General features: G+C 38.6%; 1 protein-coding gene across 1 annotated transcript in view; it reads left to right on the top strand.

Annotated features, from left to right (window-relative positions):
• Positions 1–19,727, top strand: part of LOC121369419 (leucine-rich repeat-containing protein 74B-like) — a 158,501-nt gene that overhangs the window by 81,101 nt on the left and 57,673 nt on the right. The window contains exons 10-12 of the mRNA XM_041494520.1: positions 711–820; positions 1,899–2,006; positions 2,253–2,346. Coding sequence (XP_041350454.1) covers positions 711–820; positions 1,899–2,006; positions 2,253–2,346 — 312 coding nt within the window. The remainder of the gene's footprint in view (positions 1–710; positions 821–1,898; positions 2,007–2,252; positions 2,347–19,727) is intronic.

Here is a 19,727-nt window from a genome sequence, read left to right as displayed (position 1 = left end):
TTTCGGGTTCCTACTGATGGAATAATTAATAATAAAGCTAATTCACATTTCTATTGCGTGACCTCCCATTGTTCATGCACCCCAATTTGTAAACAGGGCTATTTTTGCGAGTACTCGCGTGAGTTCACGGTTAGCGTCCACGAGTTGCTCCGCTACTCGCACATGTGCAGTGGAATGTGAAAGAGGTCTATTTGATGATAAAACAGAGAAGAACAATCATGCCAAACGACGAGGTATGTTGATCGTTATCCAGTGTTCAGGATTGAAGCTGCTATCCGTAAGTGTAGCTTCGGGCAATCTGATTACTGACTATACAGTCCAGACTTGGCCCCAAGTAAATATTATATGTTAAGGAAATCCTTCCTTTATGGTTCCTGGTTTGAAAAAGATGGAAGTTTGAAAGCTGCACCAGAAAGTTATTTGATAAGCCAGCCAGAAGATTTCTAGTTTGCTATGTCCAGAAGTCTGAAGGATACATGAGCCAAATGTATTGAGGTTAAGGGTGGTTATCTTGAAGGGTAATCAAGAACAGTTTGGTCTGTCATTCCTAGTTATACATACGTTTTGACTGTCCATCGTGTTTTCTTTTGCGGCAAAGCCAGTAGTGATGATACCAACTGAATGGCATGACATTAGTGTGAATTTATCTTCTTTAAAAAGAATACAAAATGTATTATCTTTATAACAGTACATCATATGTTTACTTATAGGAGTCATCCCAGCTTCTTGCTTGTTACGGGATCTAGGTAAACGAAATATCTGCCTGCGTCACCACTACCTGGGAAAAGAAGCAGTAAAAGCTTTGGCTCTAGCTCTCAAGGTAATACAAGCACTTCCTTTTATTATTTTATTAATTAGTTTTTAATTTGTAAATACTTATCACAAGTATGTTTGTGGTATTTTCGTAATCCATTAGTACAATATCTCTGTACATACTTTCTAACATAATGTATAATACTTATTAATCCTTAGGCTAACCTTTGCACGATGCCTATCAACAAGGTTTCTGCCAGAGGGTACGAAGGGTAAAATTACGTACCCTAAAATCTTTGATATTAACCATGGACTTTTTGTAAGAAATTTGATTAAAAATTATATTTCTATAATTATTAAATTAATAATTATTTAATAATACTGTTGTGCAAAAATACTTGACAAAGCGATCTAAAAAAATTTCGAAAGCCAAGTTTTAACTTTAACTTACAACCAATGACAGGACACTGTGCCATCATTATTTAGCTTCGTATTCAATCAGTTGTAAATATTTTTTATTGAAATTGCACTTCATATCCATTTTTTTATAATGAGAGTTGTTTAAATTATATTATTGTTGTTGTTATTATTCAATTCAGAGGCTCAGATGCATTGTTAATCATCACACTTAAAAATGAAGAAGCAACACTGGTCTCAATATTTCATTTCAACTTATTTTCGTTCTTATATCCAATTAAGGTTCAAGCACGCTGTCCTGGGCACACCTCAGCTATCTGGGCTGTCAGTCCAGGATGGTGGGTTAGTTGTTAGTTGGTTCGTGGTTAGTGAGAGAAAAGAGGGTATAGTGGCCTTACAATACCCACTGAGCCCTTAAGAACTCTCTCTGGGTTGGAGCCTGTACCGGGCTGCGAACTCTACCTACCAGCCTTTAGTCCGATGACTTAACTACTGCCCCACCGAGGCCATTTGGTCTCAATAATCAAAACTAATAATTTAAAAGGGAGATAAATGAATCATGAATTTGTTCATAAAAATATAAATATGATTCCTATATTTTCACTGTAACTACAGGACAGTGTAAATACAACTTTTCACCGAATATTACATTTATGGTTTCTGTAGATCTATATGTTTCATTGTTATGTATATAATAAATACATGTATAATTTTGGTGTTAATTACAGGATAACACAGTAACAGAGGTTCTAAACCTGTCTGATAACTGCTTCCAAGATGAAGGTGCGTGCTACTTGGCCAACATGATGGAAGATAATTGCTTTATTGATCATCTGGTAAGACATTTTGAGTAACGAACTCTTATATAACCTGGTATGTGCAACTTACTAATTATCATTAACACACTATGTATCTCTGTCTGCGTTAAATCTGCCTTGAATATTTACATTTCCTCAAAACGTAAGTATAATTGTATATCTACTTGTAACTTAAGGATAATTAAACTTGTTATTGTCTCATGTATTTAGTATTTTTTTTAAATGTGGTTTTCATTTTATTTGTTATATTTCTTATTTCTTTAGGATTTATCAAATAATTGTATCCACTCAGTTGGTGCCTTAGCAATTTGCCGGATGTTGGAAGTGAACACAACTTTAAAAATACTCAAGTTGTCCGGTAGGTACTCTGTCACTTGGCACTAACATAAAATAAACAATTATATGTGTATAATTAAACAAAGAATATTTGACCAAGCAATGTAGAATCATTAAAACAACTTCAAAATGTGGTAATTTGTTCAAATATATAACAGATGATATAACAATCCAGTATTATTTGTCAAATCTATTCCAATTATATATATAGATAAAGCTGAATTACCTTCTTTTTTTCATCATGTTCTGTAAAAAAACAACATTGACAAATCAGAAGGAATATGTATGTCTTGTAACTGGTGAGATTAAAGAGTAATTACATTGTATACTATATTGTACTGGCGGTCCTCCCACAGATGAACACCTGGTAGTGGATCATGGTAGCAATTATGATTGTGCCTTACATCATTTTAACTGCCTTGTGCAGAGATACGATTTTGTCATTTAAATTTATTGAATCGAGTTTGTGTTTCTGCTGGTGGACTATTGTCCCCGAATCTCGCCAGAAGCCTAGTAGTATTGTTTTCACAAAACAAAAATGCAGAATATGAAACATACAAAAACCTATTTGGGCCGAGACAGTAAACCAACCTCCACTATACTGTGGACGGGAATTCTCTACAGTATGTGGTTTGATTGGCTGTCATCGCGTCATTCTTCTATACTGTAGACGGGAATCCTCTACAGTATGTGGTTTGATTGGCTGTAATCGCGTCATCCTTCTATACTGTAGACGGGAATCCTCTACAGTATGTGGTTTGATTGGCTGTAATCGCGTCATCCTTCTATACTGTAGACGGGAATCCTCTACAGTATGTGGTTTAATTGGTAGTCATCGCGTCATCCTTCTATACTGTTGACGGGAATCCTCTACAGTATGTGGTTTGATTGGTAGTCATTGCATCATCCTTCTATACTGTAGACGGGAATCCAACAGTATGTGGTTTGATTGGCTGTCATCGCGTCATCATTCTATACTGTAGACGGGAATCCAACAGTATGTGGTTTGATTGGCTGTCATCGCATCATCCTTCTATAGAGTAGACGGGAATCCAACAGTATGTTGTTTGATTGGTAGTCATCGCGTCATCCTTTTATACTGTAGACAGGAATCCTACAGTGTGTGTTTTGATTGGTATTGTGACGGTACATACTCTTAATTTCTTTTCGCCTGTGGCGATATTAATTGTTTTAGAAGGCCGTGTGCAGTTCCAAATGCACTTAGCCCAGATGGGCAACTTGTTACGTGATACCTTTTCGCGACGGTCGTTGAGCTGTACTTCTAATACACACCCAGCCCAGGTGCGGAGGCCATGTGGCGAGTAGTTACGTAATACCTCCGCGCGACCGGGGTATCTCTAGCGAATGGCGACAGCCAGTCTGACGATCAGAGAAAAATATGCCGGCGTGGTGGTTGTGGAAATTCCACATGATACGTGAGGTACCACCTTGTACCCCCAGGGGATATTCGCTGTCTCTGAGAGTTTCGAATAAATAGCTAGGCTTTTAGATATATCGAGGAGAAACATTTGGAAGTATCCAGGTGAATGGTCATCGTCCACTGAACGATCTATATTAGTTCAGACGGGACTTTGGTAAATATATATTTTCTGCTCTGTGTATAACCTTGATGTGATTGGTGTGACTTTAAATAATTTTAATACTGTATTATACCAATATTATTTAGACGGTGTTGCCGGTCATCTGACGCAGTAATATGTAGGCTCACTGTCCTAAATAATTATAAAAAGCTTAACCAGTCATCCTAGAGGACCTAGGTAAACTGTAGGTTATTGTCTTTATTGTGATAGGTACCAGTATTAATTCTGTGTTACAAGGTTATTGAATGAGTAGTTAGGGTTAATTAAAAATTAACCAGTTAGGAATAGAGTTGAAATTCCTTTATTAATTAAGTTCTCCTGGAAGCGTTTCTCAATTATCACACGTGTGGGTGTTGTGTCACGGTGAAGTGATTAGCATATTGTGTAAACTAGACACCTAGAGATTAACTAATTAAGTGATCAGTTCTGGGTTGTTATTATTGTTGTTATTAATTAACTACTGCGGCAGTACATTTGTCAGCGTAGGTTAATACAGATTCCAAATTGTATTGTGTTTTGTTGTGTTTTCTAGTGAACTAAATGTGCTATAATAAAATATACTTTATATAGATCGTATCTCTGATCATACCTAGAGATGAGCCACAGCGGGTATAACTGCCTGTTACAGAGAGATCTAATAGATATACAGTTAGGAGAGATATTTGGACAATCGTGTTTCATTCAGTTATGGGTATTATAGGATCCTCGTGACAGGAGTAGAAAATTAGGGCACTCGTCCCGGATCTGAAACGGGACATGCATATTTAAAAAAGTATTGTTTGTAAATGGGGGCTTTATAAATTATTTGTACAAATAACCAGAAGTAGCAACGTTGTTCACTAGAAAATTAATTAATAATAAGTGCATCATATCTAAACATGGATAAGAATTTGCTGGATAGGCCTACGCTCAGTGTAGTGGAGATTAAGCGAGCACGCAAGGCCGAGTTAGTTGAAATCGCGGGTGAGCGAGAAATTGATTTAACATCAGCTAAAACCTTAGGTGATATAAAGACAATTATTATCCAGGAAGTTTTTGGTGATAGGCCTGTTATGGAAGAAAGTGAGATTGTTCCAGAGGTAGAGATAAATGACTTGAGTATGGAACAACAGTTAGCTTTTAAAAAGCTTGAGTACGAAAGAGAAGAATGTGCATTAGATAGAGAGAGAGATAGAGAAAGAGAAGAGAGGGATAGAGAGAGAGCGAGAAAGAGAAGAGAGCGAGAAAGATAAGAGAGGGATAGAGAAAAAGAAGATAGAGATAGAGAAGATAGAGAGAGAGAGATAGAGAAAGAGAAGAGAGGGATAGAGAGATAGAGAAAGAGAAGAGAGGAATAGAGAAAAAGAAGATAGAGATAGAGATAGGGAAGATAGAGAGAAGGATAGAGAAGAGAGAGAGAGAGAGAAGACCGAGATAGGGATAGAGAATTCCAGTTAGCAAAATTAAAAGTGGAACATGAGTTAAAGTTGAATACTGAAGAAGTTAGACGTGAGGCAGGAAATGGTTTTAACATGTCGGAGGCTTATAGATCAGTGCCTGTATTTGATGACCAGGAGGTAGATATGTTCTTCCAACTTTTTGAACGGGCAGCTAAATTGGCCGCAGTCCAAGTCGACATTGTTAGCCGTGTCTAAGTTTAAGGGGAAGGCTAGTGTAGCTTATAATTCAATGAGTGATGAGCGAGCAAGTCAGTACGACCTAGTTACGGCTGCAGTGTTGAGGGCGTATGAATTACGACCTGACGATTATCGTTTACGGTATAGCGAGTTGAGAAAAACGCAGGGTCAGTTTTATAATGAGTTTGTGGCTAAGAAGGCAGGGATGTTTGATAAATGGGTGGTGTCTCATCAGGTAGAGTCATATGCCGAGTTACGGGAGTTGTTGATCTTACAGGACATTAAAAATGGATTACCAGTTAGCTTACGTATTCATTTAGAGGATCGTGATGTCAAAAAGATAGAGGAGGCAGGCATAGTGGCAGATGATTACGTGTTAATACTCAAAGCTCAGGCAGTACAGGGTAGCTCTTTACAACAGGGTGATAAGAAGAAATTTCAGCCAGGTTTTTCTCGGGAAAGTAACTATCGGGGAGAGTCATCTAGTTGGTCAGCTAGTCAGGCAAGGAATGCACCTGGTGTGCAAAGTAAGGATAAACCTGCATTATCAGCCAATGCACGAACTTTTCGTCCACATTGCAGTTACTGTAAAAAGGATAACCATCTTGTCGGGGACTGTTTTAAAAGGAAACGCGATAATGCGCAAGTGGTCGGTTTAGTGAGGTCAGCTCCGTTAGCGAGAGAGTTAATGGTTAGTCCCATGGCAGAGAAGGTAAACCCGTATGTGTCCACTGGTATGGTTTGTGATGTGAAACAAGAATTGAGTCCTAAGGCAATATCAATCTATCGAGATACAGGCTGTAGTCAGTCGCTGATCACGTCGGAGTGTTTAGCTGGTATTAAGAATTCAGATACAGGACGTAGTTTGGCTTTAACCTCAGTTACTGGAGAAAATATGGTTGTCCGGCTACATAACGTTTTCTTGTGTTCGAAGTTTGTTATGGGACCAGTCGTTATGGGTGTTGTGAAGGACTTGCCTGTTGAAAACATAGGAGTTTTGTTGGGTAATGATTTGACTAGTCAGTGTTGTCAGCCGAAATGTGACCAATTGTTAATTAAAGACAGCACTTTACCAATAAAAGAGTGTGAGGTTGATGAGATTAGATATTCTGCGTGTGTAAAGACTAGGGCTATGGCCAGTAGGGTAACACGATACCCAGAGGATATTTGTGATTTGTCTGATAGGTGTGTGAGCCATGAAATTGGAGTGGATGAGGTTATCAGTAAAATGGTAGATAAGTCAACTGAGGAATTAAATGTGGTGGAACCTGTTGATCTCCCGCAGAGGGGAATTGAACCAGTTGTGTTTGATAGAGGGGACTTACCTTGTAATAGACAAGAGTTAATACTAGAGCAGGGGGGTGATCCAAATTTGTTGGCAGCTCGCACTACCTTGTTAACTGTGGACAAGGGAGTATTAATGAATAAGAGAGTTAGAGATAGAAAGGCTAGGGAGCAACTGAGCCATGCTCAGAGCAAAATAAAATCAGTGTTTGATAGGAAGGCTAGGAGTCGGGAATTTAAACCAGGGGATAAGGTGCTGCTGTACCTTCCCATTAAACGGGGTTCATTGCAGAACAGGTATTTCGGGCCCTATGTTGTGCACAAACGGGTTAATGAGACAGGGTATGTGATAAACACTCCTGATAGGGTTAGGAAAAGTAGGTATTGTCACATCAATTTGCTAAAAGGTTATTTTGACAGACTGCCGATAGTTCCAGTACTACCTGTCCAAATTGAGAGTCACTCAATTTCCTGTGATGACGTCAAGACTGCAGAGATCAAATTAACCAACAGCCAGATTCTAGCAGACTTGAACCCCCAGCGAGCAAAGTTGACTACATTGAAACAAGACAATGTTTCCATTTGTCAGAACCTTCCAACGATTACCAACACCTTAAGCCAGGATGTGCGCTTGGAACCCAACGCTACACCGATTCGACAGCATGCCTATCGGAAAAAACCTGGAAAACGTGCAACACTGAAAAAGAAAGAAACGAAGTTCCAGTGGTCAGGTGAATGCGAGAAGTCATTCAACCATCTCAAGCAGAGGCGCTCCTCGTCTCCCGTGATGGCAGCACCAGACTACCGAATGCCGTTCAAGCTAGCTATGGATGCCAGTGACGTGGGAGCTGGAGCTGTGCTGTTCCAGGAAGACGAAAATGAACTGGACCATCCTGTAAGTTTCTTCTCCAAAACGTTTGACAAACACCAGGTGAACTATTCCACTATAGAGAAGGAAGCTTTGGCCATGGTACAAGCTCTGAAGCATTTTCAGATCTACGTGAAATCGGCAGTGCATCAAGTGGTGGTCTTTACTGATCATAATCCGCTTACCTTCATTCACAGAATGAAAGCCACCAACCAGAGAGTTTTGAGGTGGAGTCTTCTTCTGCAAGAATACCCAATTACCACTGAACATATCAAGGGCACATCCAATGTAATCGCTGATGCCCTGTCCCGAAGTTGAACGTTATGATAATGTGTTGACATTCTTGATTTCTGTTTTGTTTATATATATTTTATTTGTATACCAGGGACTCAGAGACTCAGTGTGATTACTGGTAGTCACCTTATTATTACATGTGTTATAAATGCCCGGATGCGTCGGTTAACGCACTTTTGTTTTAATGTAGTATATTTCCCTATTCCTAGAGTAGAGGAAATATCCTTTTTGAGGTGGGGGTGTGTGACGGTACATGCTCTTAATTTCTTTTCGCCTGCGGTGATATTAATTGTTTTAGAAGGCCGTGTGCAGTTCCAAATGCACTTAGCCCAGATGGGCAACTTGTTACGTGATACCTTTGCGCGACGGTCGTTGAGCTGTACTTCTAATACACACCCAGCCCAGGTGCGGAGGCCATGTGGCGAGTAGTTACGTAATACCTCAGTGCGAACGGGGTATCTTTAGCGAATGGCGACAGCCAGTCTGACGATCAGAGAAAAATATGCCGGCGTGGTGGTTGTGGAAAATCCACATGATACGTGAGGTACCGCCTTGTACCCCCAGGCGATATTCGCTGTCTCTGAAAGTTTTGAATAAATAGCTAGGATTTTAGATATATCGAGGAGAAACATTTGGAAGTATCCAGTGGAACGGTCGTCGTCCACTGAACGATCTATATTAGTTCAGACGGGACTTTGGTAAATATATATTTTCTGCTCTGTGTATAACCTTGATGTGATTGATGTGACTTTAAATAATTTTAATACTGTATTATACCAATATTATTTAGACGGTGCTGCCGGTCATCTGACGCAGTAATCTGTAGGCTCACTGTCCTAAATAATTATAAAAAGCTTAACCAGTCATCCTAGAGGACCTAGGTAAACTGTAGGTTATTGTCTTTATTGTGATAGGTACCAGTATTAATTCTGTGTTACAAGGTTATTGAATGAGTAGTTAGGGTTAATTAAAAATTAACCAGTTAGGAATAGAGTTGAAATTCCTTTATTAATTAAGTTCTCCTGGAAGCGTTTCTCCATTATCACACGTGTGCATGTTGGCGTTTCTCAATTATCACATGTTACTGAACGAGTAGTAAGGGTTAATTAAAAATTAAACAGTTAGGAATAGAGTTGTAATTCCTTTATTAATTAAGTTCTCCTGGAAGCGTTTCTCAGTTATCACACGTGTGAGTGTTGTGTCACGGTGAAGTGATTAGCATATTGTGTAAACTAGACACCTAGAGATTAACTAAGTAAGTGATCAGTTCTGGGTTGTTATTATTGTTGTTATTAATTAACTACTGCGGCAGTACATTTGTCAGCGTAGGTTAATACAGATTCCAAAGTGTATTGTGTTTTGTTGTGTTTTCTAGTGAACTAAATGTGCTATAATAAAATATACTTTATATAGATCGTATCTCTGATCATACCTAGAGACGAGCCACAGCGGGTATAACTGCCTGTTACAGAGAGATCTAATAGATACACAGTTAGGAGAGATATTTGGACAATCGTGTTTCATTCAGTTACGGGTATTATAGGATCCCCGTGACAGGTAGTCATCGTGTCATCCTTCTATACTGTTGACAGGAATCCTCTACAGTGTGTGGTTTGATTGGCTGTCATCGCGTCATCCTTCTGTACTGTAGACGGGAATCCTCTGCAGTATGTGGTTTGATTGGTAGTCATCGCGTCTTCCTTCTATATTGTAGACGGGAATCATCTACAGTATGTGGTTTGATTGGTAGTCATCGCGTCATCCTTCTATACTGTAGACGGGAATCCTACAGTGTGTGTTTTGATTGGTAGTCATCGCATCATCCTTCTATATTGTAGACGGGAATCCTCTACATTACGTGGTTTGATTGGTAGTCATCCTTCTATACTGTAGACGGGAATCCTCTAGAGTATGTTGTTTGATTGGTAGTCATCTCGTCATCCTTCTATATTGTAGACGGGAATCCTACAGTATGTGGTTTGATTGGTAGTCATCGCGTCATCCTTCTATACTGTAGACAGGAATCCTCCAGTATGTGGTTTGATTGGTAGTCATCCTTCTATACTGTTGACGGGAATCCTCTACAGGATGTGGTTTGATTGGTAGTCATCGCGTCATCCTTCTGTACTGTAGACAGGAATCCTCTACACTATGTGGTTTGATTGGTTGTCATCTCGTCATCCTTATACTGTAGACGGGAATTCTATACAGTATCTGGTTAGATTGGTAGTCATGCTTCTTTAATGTAGACGGGAATCCTCTACACTATGTGGTTTGATTGGTTGTCATCGCGTCATCCTTATACTGTAGACGGGAATTCTATACAGTATCTGGTTTGATTGGTAGTCATCCTTCTTTACTGTAGACGGGAATCCTCTACAGTATGTGGTTTGATTGGTTGTCATCCTTCTTTACTGTAGACGGGGATCCTCTATAGTATGTGGTTTGGTTGGTTGTCATCGTGTCATCCTAATCTGTATATGGGAATCCTATACAGTATGTGGTTTGATTGGTTGTAATAGCGTCATCTTTCTATACTGTCGACAGGAATCCTATACAATATGTGGTTCGATTGATAGTCATCCTTGTTTACTGTAGACGGGAATCCTCTACAGTATGTGGTTTGGTTGGTTGTCATCGTGTCATCCTTCTAACCTGTATATGGGAATCCTATACAGTATGTGGTTTGATTGGTTGTCATCGCGTCATCCTTCTATACTGTCGACGGGAATCCTATACAGTATGTGGTTTGATTGGCTGTCATTGCGTCATCCTTCTATACTGTAGACGGGAATCCAACAGTACGTGGTTTAATTGGCTGTCATCGTATCATCCTTCTATAGTGTAGACGGGAATTCAACAGTATGTTGTTTGATTGGCTGTCATCGCATCATTCTTCTATGCTGTAGACGGGAATCCTATACAGTATGTGGTTTGATTGGCTGTCATCATTCTATACTGTAGACGGGAATCCTCTAGAGTATGTGGTTTGACTGATTGTCATGGTGCTATGGAATTTTGAGTGGAGCAAAATTATGCCAAAGAGAAAAGGTACGCAATTTTGATTGAGGAATTTGGGCGCAATTTTGAACGGTTGGTCAAAAAGAAAGTGGCCGAGCTAATATAGGTTTTGACATTAGTGAATCGAGAATAGCTCGTTAATTAGACCTCTATGATGCTGTGGTGTCTCCCTAGGTTGCCCAAAGGGCCGTTAAAAAGGGTCTGACCACTTCTGGTGGTTGTCATCGCGTCATCCTTCTATTTTGTAGACGGGAATTCTCTACAGTATGTGGTTTGATTGGTTGTCATCGCGTCATCCTTCTATACTGTAGAGTGGAATTCTAGACAGTATGTGGTTTGATTGGTTGTCATCGCGTCATACTTCTATACGGTACTGTAGACAGGAATCCTCTGCAGTATGTGGTTTGATTGGTTGTCATTGCGTCATACTTCTATACGGTACTGTAGACGGGAATCCTCTGCAGTATGTGGTTCGATTGGTTGTCATTGCGTCATACTTCTATACGGTACTGTAGACGGGAATCCTCTGCAGTATGTGGTTTGATTGGTTGTCATTGCGTCATCTATTGTAGACGGGAATCCTATACAGTATGTGGTTTGATTGGTTGTCATCGCGCCATCCTTCAGGACATTATTGATGAGACCTTTGTACAACAAAAGAGAAATTATTATTTCAAAAATATGAATTATTTTATCCCATTGAAAAAGTGTTCATTGGAAGACAATACTTTCAAATCTATCAGAATGCCATATTTTGTCATGCAAAACCAAAATGACAAAGCATGTTCCATTCTATTAATGGACTTGACATTTAAAAGTAACCTTTTGGCTAGAGAATAACGAAAAGCAAATTATTCAGTCATCGTTTTATTATGGGTGGAAAGAAGCACTGCAAAAGAAAGAAAGTGTCATGTTCAGATAATAGTGAAGGTGAGAGTTTTATTTCTTCTCAAATGTTGTCCGATAATATTGCGGAGAGTGTACACGCATAAACGTATACCAAAAACATAGACAGACAAAGTACACTTGAAAACATGGGCAGACAAGGACTAACCAAGCAGGACAAGTATAAAAATGTGTGAACCTAACATACAAACTTCCACAGATCTACTTGCACAATACTTAAGCCAAACCTGCCTTTAGAATTCACTATAATAGTGAATTAAGTTTCAAATATATGCATGTTGTGGAATACTTTACAGTATACTCTTGCTGGCTGTTTCGTAATATAAAATACACCATTGCTACTGAACCAATAACAAAACAGTATTTCCATGGCAAGGTATCACGAACCCACAAATATATGAAACGAAAATACCACAGTAAACTATGTGTATGGTGGATTTATTTATTTATCTATTTATTGGTTTGTTTATGTTATGTATTTATTTATTTGTGACTTGAAACGAATTTGTCTGTTTGCATCATCAAGACTTTATATGTCTTTAGGCCCAACAGGTTTTTGTCTTTCTCTTTTTTTTTTTTTTTTAGTGAACTAATGTTAATATTAGTTTATTTGTTTACTTAAATGACAGAATTTATATAATTGTTTCCTAATGCTTAATATTTTTATTTTAGACTATTTCCTGGTTTCAGAACACACCTCAGCTTCAATTAAAAATGCTCTATAGACATAAGTTACAAATCTGACGATTCCATTATAGTATTACAAATTTCACTGAATGACATAAAACGAGGATCAGAATAATGGAAATTTAATGCAAGTTTTCTGTATGATGATAATTATAGAAAACTTGTTAGAATTATTACGATTATTGATTAACTATTAACATTTCTGGAGAAAACCGACAAACTGATATTTTCCATTATTGATCTACTTTTTGAAATCATTAACATGAGAATAACAAGCGAAAGTATTAATTACTCAGCAAGAATAAAACAAAATATGTTAAAACAAGAAAAAAATCTTGAAAAAGAAATATTAAATTCAGAATCAAGATCACATACTTTTACTAATGATGAATCTAGAATACTACATGAAAACAAATTAGAACTTGAAACCTTGCGTAATAAAAAACATAAAGGGAATAATATTTAGAAGTAAAGCAAATTCATATGAAGACGGTGAAAACCCCCAGAATATTTCCTTAACTTAGAAAAAAAAGAAACTATATTAACAAAAACATATCAGAAATATTTGACGATGATAATGTGCTACAAACTGACAATTTAGAAATTTTGAAAATAACTTCAGCCTTCTTTACAAAATTATAATATTATTGTATTTGTCAAGGGGATCCTATAATACCCGTAACTGAATGAAACACGATTGTCCAAATATCTCTCCTAACTGTATATCTATTAGATCTCTCTGTAACGGGCGGTTATACCCGCTGGCTCGTCTAGGTATGATCAGAGATACGATCTTATATAAAGTATATATTATTATAGCACGTTTAGTTCACTAAAAAACACAACAAAAACACAATACACTTTGGAATCTGTATTAACCTACGCTGACAAATGTACTGCCGCAGTAGTTAATTAACAACAACAAATAATAACAACCCAGAACTGATCACTTAATTAGTTAATCTCTAGGTGTCTAGTTTACACAATATGCTAATCATTTCACCGTGACACAACACCCACATGTGTGATAATTGAGAAACCCTTCCAGGAGAACTTAATTAATAAAGGAATTACAACTCTATTCCTAACTGGTTAATTTTTAATTAACCCTTAACTACTCATTCAGTAACCTTGTAACACAGAATTAATACTGGTACCTATCACAATAAAGACAATAACCTACAGTTTACCTAGGTTCTCTAGGATGACTGGTTAAGCTTTTTATAATTATTTAGGACAGTGAGCCTACAGATTACTGCGTCAGATGACCGGCAGCACCGTCTAAATAATATTGGTATAATACAGTATTAAAATATTTAAAGTCACATCAATCACATCAAGGTTATACACAGAGCAGAAATAAAATTATTTACCAGTCCGGACGGACTAACGTTCCCCCTGGACGCCTTCCAATATGTTTTTCCCGATATCTCTAAACCCTAGCTATTTATTCAAAACTCTCAGAGACAGCGAATATCGCCTGGGCGCACAAGGCGGTACTGAATCTTATCATGTGGATTTTCCACAGCCACCACGCCGGCATATCTTTCTCTGATCGTCAGACTGGCTGTCGCTATTCGCCAAAATCACGGTTGTAAAACCACACTCGCAGAGGTATTATGTAACTACTGGCCACATGGCATCCACAGCTGGACTAAGTGCATATTGGAATGCACGGTCGCGCGAAGGTATTATGTAACAAATTGCCCATCTGGGCTAGTGCATTTGGAACTGCACACGGCCTTCTAAAACAATTAATGTCGCCACAGGCGAAAAGAAATTAAGAGCATGTACCGTCACACACCCCCACCTCAAAAAGGATATTCTTTACTCTAGGAATAGGGAAATAAACTACATTAAAACAAAAAGGTGCGTTAACCGACGCATACGGGCATTTATAACACATGTAATAATAAGGTGACTAGCAGTAATCACACTGATTCTCTGAGTCCCTGGTATACAAATAAAATATATATAAACAAAACAGAAATCAAGAATGTCAACACATTATCATAACGTTCAACTTCGGGACAGGGCATCAGCGATTACATTGGATGTGCCCTTGATATGTTCAATGGTAATTGGGTATTCCTGCAGAAGAAGACTCCATCTCAAAACTCTCTGGTTGGTGGCTTTCATTCTGTGAATGAAGGTAAGCTGATTATGATCAGTAAAGACCACCACTTGATGCTCTGCCGATTTCACGTAGATCTGAAAATGCTTCAGAGCTTGTACCATGGCCAAAGCTTCCTTCTCTATAGTGGAATAGTTCACCTGGTGTTTGTCAAACTTTTTGGAGAAGAAACTTACAGGATGGTCCAGTCCATTTTCGTCTTCCTGGAACAGCACAGCTCCAGCTCCCTCGTCACTGACATCCACAGCTACCTTGAAAGGCATTCGGTAGTCTGGTGCTGCCATCACGGGAGACGAGTAGCGCCTCTGCTTGAGATGGTTGAATGACTTCTCGCATTCATCGGACCACTGGAACTTCTTTTCCTTCTTTTTCCGTGTCACACGTTTTCCAGGTTTTCTCCGATAGGCATGCTGTCGAATCGGTGTAGCGTTGGGTTCCAAGCGCACATCTTGGCTTAAGGTATTGGTAACCGTTGGAAGGTTCTGACAAATGGAAACATTGTCTTGTTTCAACGTAGTCAACTTTGCTCGCTGGGGGTTCAAGTCTGCTAGAATCTGGCTGTTGGTTAATTTGATCTCTGCAGTCTTGACGTCATCACAGGAAATTGAGTGACTCTCAATTTGGACAGGTAGTACTGGAACTATCGGCAGTCTGTCAAAATAACCTTTTAGCAAATTGATGTGACAATACCTACTTTTCCTAACCCTATCAGGAGTGTTTGTCACATACCCTGTCTCATTAACCCGTTTGTGCACAACATAGGGCCCGAAATACCTGTTCTGCAATGAACTCTGTTTAAATTCCCGACTCCTAGTCTTCCTATCAAACACTGATTTTATTTTGCTCTGAGCATGGCTCAGTTGCTTCCTAACCTTCCTATCTCTAACTCTCTTATTCATTAATACTCCCTTGTCCATATCATAACCTGACATCTGATCCTCCATCTCACCCTCTGTTAACAATATAGTGCGAGCTGCCAACAATTTTGGATCAGCCTCCTGCTCTAGAATTAACTCTTGTCTATTACAAGGTAAATCCCGTCTATCAAACACAACTGGTTCAATTCCCCTCTGCGGGAGATCAACAGGTTCCACCACATTTAATTCCTCAGTTGACTTATCAACCATTTTACTGATAACCTCATCCACTCCAATTTCATGGCTCACACACGTATCAGACAAATCACAAATATCCTCTGGGTCTCGTTTTACCCTTCTGGCCATAGCCCTAGTCTTTATAAACGCAGGATATTTAATCTCATCAACCTCACACTCTTCTATTGGTACAGGGCTGTCTTTGATTAACAATTGGTCACATTTCGGTTGACAACATTGACTAGTCAAATCATTAACCAACAAAACTCCTATGTTTTCAACAGGCAAGTCCTTCACGACACCCATAATGACTGGTCCCGTCACAAACTTCGAACACAAGAAAACGTTATGTAACCGGACAACCATTTTTTCTCCAGTAACTGAGGTTAAAGCCAAACTACGTCCTGTATCTCAATTTTCAATACCAGCTAAACACTTTGACGTTATAAGCCACAGATTACACCCGGTATCTCGATAGATTGATATTGCCTTAGGACTCAATTCTTGTTTCACATCACAAACCATACCAGTGGACACATACGGGTTTACTTTCTCTGCCATGGGACTAACCATTAACTCTCTCGCTAACGGAGCTGACCTCACTAAACCGACCACTTGCGCATTATCGCGTTTCCTTTTAAAACAGTCCTCGACAAGATGGTTATCCTTTTTACAGTAACTGCAATGTGGACGACAAGTTCGTGCATTGGCTGATAATGCAGGTTTATCCTTACTTTGCCCACCAGGTACATTCCTTGCCTGAGTAGCTGACCAACTAGATGACTCTCCCCGATAGTTACTTTCCCGGGAAAAACCTGGCTGAAATTTCTTCTTATCACCCTGTTGTAAAGAGCTACCCTGTACTGCCTGAGCTTTGTGTATTAACACGTAATCATCTGCCACTATGCCTGCCTCCTCTATCTTTTTGACATCACGATCCTCTAAATGAATACGTAAGCTAACTGGTAATCCATTTTTAATGTCCTGTAAGATCAACAACTCCCGTAACTCGGTATATGACTCTACCTGATGAGACACCACCCATTTATCAAACATCCCTGCCTTCTTAGCCACAATCTCACTATAAGACTGACCCTGTGTTTTTCTCAACTCGCTATACCGTAAACGATAATCCTCAGGTCGTAATTCATAAGTCTCAACACTGCAGCCTTAACTAGGTCGTACTGACTTGCTCGCTCATCACTCATTGAATTATAAGCTACACTAGCCTTCCCCTTAAAATTAGACACAGCTAACAATGTCCACTTAGATTGCGGCCAATTTAGCTGCTTAGCGGCCCGTTCAAAAAGTTGGAGGAACATATCTACCTCCTGGTCATCAAATACAGGCACTGATCTATAAGCCTCCGACATGTTAAAACCATTTCCGGCTTCCCGTCTAACTTCTTCAGTATTTAACTTTAACTCATGTTCCACTTTTAATTTTGCTAACTGGAATTCTCTATCCCTATCTCTCTCCTCTCTCTCTCTCTCTCTCTCTCTCTCTCTCTCTCTCTCTCTCTCTCTCTCTCTCTCTCTCTCTCTCTCTATCCCTCTCTCTATCCCTCTCTTCTCTCTCTCTATCTAATGCACGTTCTTCTCTTTCGTACTCAAGCTTTTTAAAAGCTAATTGTTGTTCCACACTTAACTCATTTATCTCTATCTCTGGAACAATCTCACTGTCTTCCATAACAGGACTATCACCAAAAACTTCCTGGATAATAATTGTCCTTATATCTCCTAAGGTTTTAGCTGATGTTAAGTCAATTTCCCGCTCACTTGCGATTTCAACTAACTTGGCCTTACGTGGTCGCTTAATCTCCACTACACTGAGCGTATGCCTATCCAGCAAATTCTTATCCATGTTTAGATATGATGCACTTATAATTAATTAATTTTCTAGTGAACAACGTTGCTACTTCTAGTTAATTTGTACAAATAATTTATAAAGCCCCCATTTACAAACAATACTTTTTTAAAATATGCATGTCCCGTTTCAGATCCCGGACGAGCCCCCAATTTTCTACTCCTGTCACGGGGATCCTATAATACCCGTAACTGAATGAAACACGATTGTCCAAATATCTCTCCTAACTGTATATCTATTAGATCTCTCTGTAACGGGTGGTTATACCCGCTGGCTCGTCTAGGTATGATCAGAGATACGATCTTATATAAAGTATATATTATTATAGCACGTTTAGTTCACTAGAAAACACAACAAAAACACAATACACTTTGGAATCTGTATTAACCTACGCTGAGAAATGTACTGCCGCAGTAGTTAATTAACAACAACAAATAATAACAACCCAGAACTGATCACTTAATTAGTTAATCTCTAGGTGTCTAGTTTACACAATATGCTAATCACTTCACCGTGACACAACACCCACACGTGTGATAATTGAGAAACGCTTCCAGGGGAACTTAATTAATAAAGGAATTACAACTCTATTCCTTACTGGTTAATTTTTAATTAACCCTTAACTACTCATTCAGTAACCTTGTAACACAGAATTAATACTGGTACCTATCACAATAAAGACAATAACCTACAGTTTACCTAGGTTCTCTAGGATGACTGGTTAAGCTTTTTATAATTATTTAGGACAGTGAGCCTACAGATTACTGCGTCAGATGACCGGCAGCACCGTCTAAATAATATTGGTATAATACAGTATTAAAATATTTAAAGTCAGATCAATCACATCAAGGTTATACACAGAGCAGAAATAAAATTATTTACCAGTCCGGACGGACTAACGTTCCCCCTGGACGCCTTCCAATATGTTTTTCCCGATATCTCTAAACCCTAGCTATTTATTCAAAACTGTCAGAGACAGCGAATATCGCCTGGGCGCACAAGGCGGTACTGAATCTTATCATGTGGATTTTCCACAGCCACCACGCCGGCATATCTTTCTCTGATCGTCAGACTGGCTTTCGCCATTCGCCAAAATCACGGTTGTAAAACCGCACTCACAGAGGTATTACGTAACTACTGGCCACATGGCCTCCACAGCTGGACTAAGTGCATATTGGAATGCACGGTCGCGCGAAGGTATTATGTAACAAATTGCCCATCTGGGCTAGTGCATTTGGAACTGCACACGGCCTTCTAAAACAATTAATGTCGCCACAGGCGAAAAGAAATTAAGAGCATGTACAGTCACAGTATTCTAATAATTACAATAAACAATCAAAACAAATTATAAAACAAAAATTTAGATACTGAAATAAAATTATCAGAAATTGAAAAAGATAGTTGTGAAGGTTATATCTCTTTAGAGGAATGCACGAGCATGCTAAAAATATGAAAAATAGAAAAAGTCCAGGATCAGACGGTTTTACAGCTGAATTTTATAAATTCTTTTTGAAAGATATCAGCACTCTCGTCTGTCGTTCTGTTAATCATGCATATAATTCCGGGAAACTTTCAGATTTTCAAAAACAAGGTATTATAACATAGACGCCAATTTAAAAACCTGGAAACCAATCACACTTTTAAATGTAGATTACAAGATTGCGTCAGGTGTCATCGCTAGTAGAATGAAGTCAGTTATATCAAACATTATAAGCGAATCACAAGCTGGTTTTTTAAAAGCCGCTTTATTAGAGAAACCACTAGAACTATTTATGATATTATGGAGTATTGTAAAAAAAAAAAAATCAAAAGTTTATTACTAACAATAGATTTTGAAAAAGTATTTGATACGGTTGATTGGGATTTTGTAGACAAAACATTGGACACATTTAACTTTGGACAATCATTCTATAAACTCTGGATATCTTTTAAATTCCGTTAAGTGTGAACGGGGATGTAGATTTCACCATACTTGTTCATTTTGTGTCAGCCACTTTCTCTTGCAATAAAATGTTATGAGGTATAAAAATTA

Source organism: Gigantopelta aegis, chromosome 3, assembly GCF_016097555.1.
Source record: "Gigantopelta aegis isolate Gae_Host chromosome 3, Gae_host_genome, whole genome shotgun sequence".
Lineage (NCBI taxonomy): Eukaryota > Metazoa > Mollusca > Gastropoda > Neomphalida > Peltospiridae > Gigantopelta > Gigantopelta aegis.
This window is presented reverse-complemented; position numbering and strand designations above follow the sequence as displayed.